The 5,672-nt window shown below is 38.3% G+C and overlaps 1 protein-coding gene and 1 pseudogene across 1 annotated transcript; both read left to right on the forward strand.

Annotated features, from left to right (window-relative positions):
* Positions 1 to 2,482: 2,482 nt before the first annotated feature.
* LOC137025092 (GTPase IMAP family member 5-like) lies at positions 2,483 to 3,304 on the forward strand. Its single transcript, XM_067393127.1, has one exon. It carries the CDS (start codon positions 2,483 to 2,485, stop codon positions 3,302 to 3,304), a length of 822 nt encoding a protein of 273 aa, XP_067249228.1.
* A 299-nt stretch (positions 3,305 to 3,603) lies between these two features.
* LOC137025094 (GTPase IMAP family member 7-like) lies at positions 3,604 to 4,539 on the forward strand (annotated as a pseudogene).
* Positions 4,540 to 5,672: the final 1,133 nt, after the last annotated feature.

Genomic DNA, 5,672 nt, shown 5'->3' on the forward strand with positions numbered 1-5,672 from the left:
CCGTTACTTCCTTGCTTGTACATCATGAGGTTAGTTTGTGGTCAGGCTAATGAGTTGGTTGACCAGGCCAACCCATGGGTTTACCCTCTTAGCCATACTCGGGTGAGTACGTTTCCAGCGGGACCACGTGGAGGTGAGTGCTCGCTATGATTTATCCGTCCCAGGCGGCCTTTACCCAAGGAGCTACCTTTACACAGTACGGCTCCCTCTACACGGGCAGGATCACAGGCACCACCCATTTCCCAGTCCCTCGGGGGCGGTACTGAGATGGTGTGGCCGACTGCCAACTAGTGTACATTTTTGACTTTATCTCTCATGGCCTTCTGCCAACTGATGGTCAACCCTTTTCCAATGGGCCAAATGAAACATTGTATCAAACCAGTCAATACTCCCCAGAAGCCTTCACATGACACCCTTAACAATGGTCTTGTTCAATTCACAGCCACCTGTTAACTGGTGGAAAATTACCAACAAAATATGCTCAGTGGCCATGTTCACTTCTTCGACACACCTGACCCTTTTAGTCAAATAGGTCAAGAGGCCTCAAAACAGTTCTAGCTTTTATACTAAGCAAACTAATTCTACAATTGTTTTCTATAGGATGGATAAAATACTCCATGAGTATCTGGTGTGACCACCATTTACCTTTTTTTTTAAAGAGTTTTCATAATTGATTGTTCAGCATTGCTTGATCTTTTGCTGTAGGTGATGGTAATGCAAAATTAAGGTGCATTTTTATAACATATTTTTTTGATAAGAGATTAGATACTGGATGAGTTCAGTAAATCAAATATTACATGATGAATATGTCATAACCAAAACATAACCAATTTCATCTAAAGGCTGATTTATACTTCTGCGTCGAGTGTATGCCGTAGCTATGGCGTAGGCTGTGTGTAGCACGTGTAGCCTGATGTGCACCTCTTCAAAAATGTAACAACGCGTCAATTCTACGCGGACCGCAAGCTTTATGATTGGTCTGTTAGAACCCCTCCCGCAGGTTAAAAAACTGGCGCGGAACAATCGGAGAGCGAGCACTTTCAGCTTCCATATGAATGAAAAAACACTGTTTCAGGAGACACATACAGTCAAACTGCAACAAAAGTCATTACCTATTTGCAGCTTCTCTGCCATTTCTATTTGTAAGCTTCTGTGACAACGTACATGACGAGCTGCTTCTTCTTCGGCTTTTGCCTTGATCCTCAACATGACCACAGACACTGCCTACTAGTGGTCTGCATGCACTGGGATGCGGACAACGATGCAGAAGTATAAATTAAAACAGATGCATAGCTTATGGTGCAGAGGCTCCGGCGTAGGTCCGACGCAGAAGTATAAATCAGCCTTAAGGCTGTGGCTGAAGTCAGTTGTAGTTCTTGTGTTTCTGCTGGTTTTGTCTCTTTTTTCTATTGTTGTTTCTCTTCCCTTCAGTGATTCTGCTTGTTAACAGCAGATGTTCATCACTAATGCTCAATCATCTCTTAATCAATTAATTATCTCATTAACTTAAACACTGCTTCATCGTTACTCTAACACTGTGTTGTATGGACAAATATAACTGGGGATATTGTTGTGGGGTTTAAAGGTGTAAGATGATAAACATGCATAGTGAAACACTTTTTTACAGTAATAAACTGTAAATTAATTTATGGCAACAAACTGCTGAAAAACAGTAATTTACTGGCAACTCTGTTGCCAGCAGATTACTGTAATCATGAGTGTACTGTAAACCTTAGTCAAATTTATTAAATGAAACAAGATAATTTCACTAAAGTATTAAATCAATAATTGATCAGTAGAGTAAATGTTGATTTGAAGTGGTATTTTATGTGTTTTTTTCACAAGATGTTGGTGTTTAATGTTCTGTTGGGATTTAAAGGGTTTCTGTTGTCTGAGTTATGTAGGTCATCATTGTGCTGAAGAGTTGAGCCTGTGCTTCAGTCAGTGATGAGCTGAGAAACACTGATGATATGCTGCATGTTGCTTTATTTAAAGGCAGTGACTGTAGTTGCTGATGCAGTGACAATCTCTTAGCTCATTTTAATAGCACATGTGCTGTTGTTAGCTAGCAGTTATCTGCAAGAGATTTATGATGACATAATGTTTCTAGTTTTAATGCTTTTGTTTAAATTTGTTTTTGTTTTTTTTACTAAATATTACTTTAGTAATATTCTTTTTTTTTTCATAATGACCACATTTGAACTAATTTTTAACTTTGTACGGAGGTTCCATGAATGTCTATATCAGATGTGCACAAGACGTCAAAAAAGACCTCATAAAAGCTTTCATTCTGGTTTCTCAATGGACATATTTTCAACGTGTGACAAAGATCTTTTGGACAACTTTGCTCAGAGGGAGAGCAAAACAACAAAAAGCAGACGAAAAAGCATGACTGAACAAGTGAAAGGTGAAATAGCTAGGGCTGAAAAGCAGGCATGTTAGAATCATAGAAGCAACTGCAAATCATCAAGAGGTTAATGACATGAATTGTTTGACAGGTGATTCACAGGATCTGAGGATTGTGCTGCTGGGAGTGTCTGGAGCTGGAAAGAGCTCCATAGGAAATGCAATACTGGGTCGAGAGGCATTTAAAGTGAGTGGAACCAGAGAGAGTGAGATACAGGGAGGAAGAGTAGAAGACAGAAACATCTCCATCATCGACACTCCAGGATTCTTCAACACACAACTGACTGATGAAGAGATGAAGAAGCAAATGATGAAGAGTCTGGATCTCTCTGATCCTGGTCCTCACGTGTTCCTGCTCGTCATCAACGTGGAGAACTTTGAGCAGGACAAGAGGAACATTGTGGAGAAAATTCAGGAGAACTTTGGGGCACAAGCTTTGAAGTTCACCATGCCGCTGTTAACTGGAGGAGAAAAAATGTCAAAAAAAGAATGGGTGACCTTTAAATTTAGTGTAAAATTTCGAGATCTAGTCAATTACTGCAGGAATAATTACCATGTGTTCAAAAGTAAACTGACTGATCCAAATAACATCACAAATCTTCTAGACAAAATTAATAAAATCAAACAGAATTATGACCAGCATTACAAAGAGATTTACTTTAAGTGCCAAATAAAAAGCAGAAAAGAAAAGAAAAAACAAGAGGAAGAAAATTACAGAGAAAAAGAACAAGCAAAACATAAAACAAAAATAATCCAGGAAATGAATAAAATGCCTAAATTTATGGAAAATAGCACAACAAATTTTCTGACTGAAAGGAAAAATTTTATCTCTCATGAAACGGAAAAAAATGTGAAAACGCAAGATAGAGTTCCTCAAGAAAACAAGAGCAATGAATAGGAGGTCAGACAATCAGTAAATTCACTGAAAAGTGCATTTGAAAAAACAGCAGAAAATATAGCCCAGAAACCGGAAACACTCTGGAAAATGAGTGGAACAAGAAAATTGGATAAGAAGAAACAACAGACAATGACAGAACAACAATCAACCACTACAGGTAAGTAAAATTGCATTTTACTACACATTTCCCAAATATCATGACACATTTCTTGAAATATAAATTCCTTATATAAATATAAATTCATTTTTCTACAGCTGTCTGGGCCTCAAAGTCCATAAAGCACAGATACATAAAACCTGGTGAGAACACAGATCTCAGGATTGTGATGGTTGGTAAAACTGGAGCTGGAAAGAGTGCAACAGGAAACACCATTCTGGGACGAGAGGAGTTTAAAGAAGATTTATCTAGTGAATCAGTGACTAAGGAATGCCAACAAAATCAGCAGAAGTCAGTAGAAGGTTGAAGAATCTCAGTGATCGACACTCCAGGACTGTATGACACATTAATCAGTGAAGAACAACTGAAGGCTGAGATTGAGAAGTGTGTCTACATGTCTGCTCCTGGTCCTCATGTGTTTCTACTGGTCATAAGACTGGATGTGAGATTCACAGACGAAGAGAAAAACACAGTGAAATTGATTCAGAAGAACTTTGGAGGAAAAGCTGCATGTTATACAATCGTTCTGTTCTCTAGAGGGGATCAGTTAAACAAATCTATAGAAGATTTTCTGGAAATAAACCCCCAGATTAATAAATTAGTCAGTCAGTGTAAAGGCAAATATCATGTTTTCAAAAACAAAGATAAAGAAAATCGATCACAGGTCACTGAACTGCTGGAGAAGATTGACCGAATGGTGAAGGAGAACAGAGGAGAGCATTACACTAATGAGATGTACAAGGAAGCTCAGAGGAAAAAAGAGGAAGAAGAGAAGAGGAAGAGAGAGGAAGAGGAGAGACAGGACTTAGAAAAAGAAAAAAAGATAAGAGAGGATGAAAATATGAGGCTTCGTAATAATGTTAAAAGTGTGGCCTTAGTGGGAACAGCTGTGGCAGTGTGTGCAGGAGCAGCAGTTGCTGCAGGAGCAGTGAGTCCAGCTTTAATCTCTGGAGCTGTAGTAGCTGGAGGAGGTGTAGCACTGGCCTCAGTTGCTAGTGGAGCAACACTATCTGAAGCTTTAATTGCAGGAGCATTAGCTGCTGGAAATACAGTACTGTCCTCTGTTTATCCACTGTAAAATCAAATGAATTAGACAGAAAAAGCATGCCAACCGATTAGTTTAAAAAAACTACATGAAGTGAAATAGGAATAGTATGTTGTACTGACAAATGCATAGTTAGAATAGTTTACTTACACAAGAGATCTAGTAACTAAAGAAGAACTGTAGAGTACTTGATCATTTACGTTAGATTTACACTTCACTTAGTACAGCTACACTGTAAAAAAATGCTGTAAACAATAAAGCAATATTCTGTGGAAAACGGTGCATTCTGAGCAATATTTGTCATTTGTAAGAAAGTAGCTTACTGCAATATACTGTGAATTAACACCGCTCAAAGTTGACACTCTGACGCCCGTTTCACACTGCAAGCTGAAGCGGCGCATGAGCATAATCACATATTGACTGCAGCTGCAGAGATGCGCGAGTATTCACACTGGAAGTGTTTGTACAGCGTCACAGCAGTGGCTCGAAGCTGCATATAAAGTGAGCATTTCTTTACAAAGACAGCTATAAATTTGTTTTTATAAGTTGGTCATTGGTACAACACTTGCATATAAAAGTAAAATAAAAAATAAATAAATAAATAAAAGTCTTTTGTCATGCATTGCTGCACACGAATGAGGTAAGCTTTGTGTTTTACATCATCTGCCGCATACACATGTTTACAAGACAGAAAACTCGGCGAAAAAAAGCCAGCTAACTCGGGTTTGATTTGAGTATGCTTCAGCCTATATATATATATATATATCTGTGTAATAACTAAAATAATGTTTATACTGTATATCATATTTTATGGCTAGTTTACTTTAGTTTTTTATAATACACCATACTTTAACCCAAACTGAATAATTTAAAACAAGTTTAAATGGGTAAATCTTCTATAAATATTTTTTCTTAATTTTCTTTTCTGTCATACTCAAATTCTTGTTAAAACACATTAGACATGCTTATTCTGTGCATTTTGAACACTTTTTGAACACTCTATCTAAAGTGTGCTTTCTCTTTCATTGAGCATCAGCAGCGCAGCAAAAATAGACTCGGTGCCGAGACCCCCCCCTTCACTGCTGCTTACGCGACGCTCCTGCTGCCGGTGTGAATGCATCCGTTGGTTAACATGCACGCCGAAAACATTAAGCGCTGCTTACGCT

Source organism: Chanodichthys erythropterus, chromosome 8, assembly GCF_024489055.1.
Source record: "Chanodichthys erythropterus isolate Z2021 chromosome 8, ASM2448905v1, whole genome shotgun sequence".
Classification (NCBI taxonomy): Eukaryota; Metazoa; Chordata; class Actinopteri; order Cypriniformes; family Xenocyprididae; genus Chanodichthys; species Chanodichthys erythropterus.

Bases quoted from the DNA above. Each gene is read 5' to 3' on its own strand.
- LOC137025092 (XM_067393127.1), top strand. From the start codon at position 2,483: ATGAATTGTTTGACAGGTGATTCACAGGATCTGAGGATTGTGCTGCTG.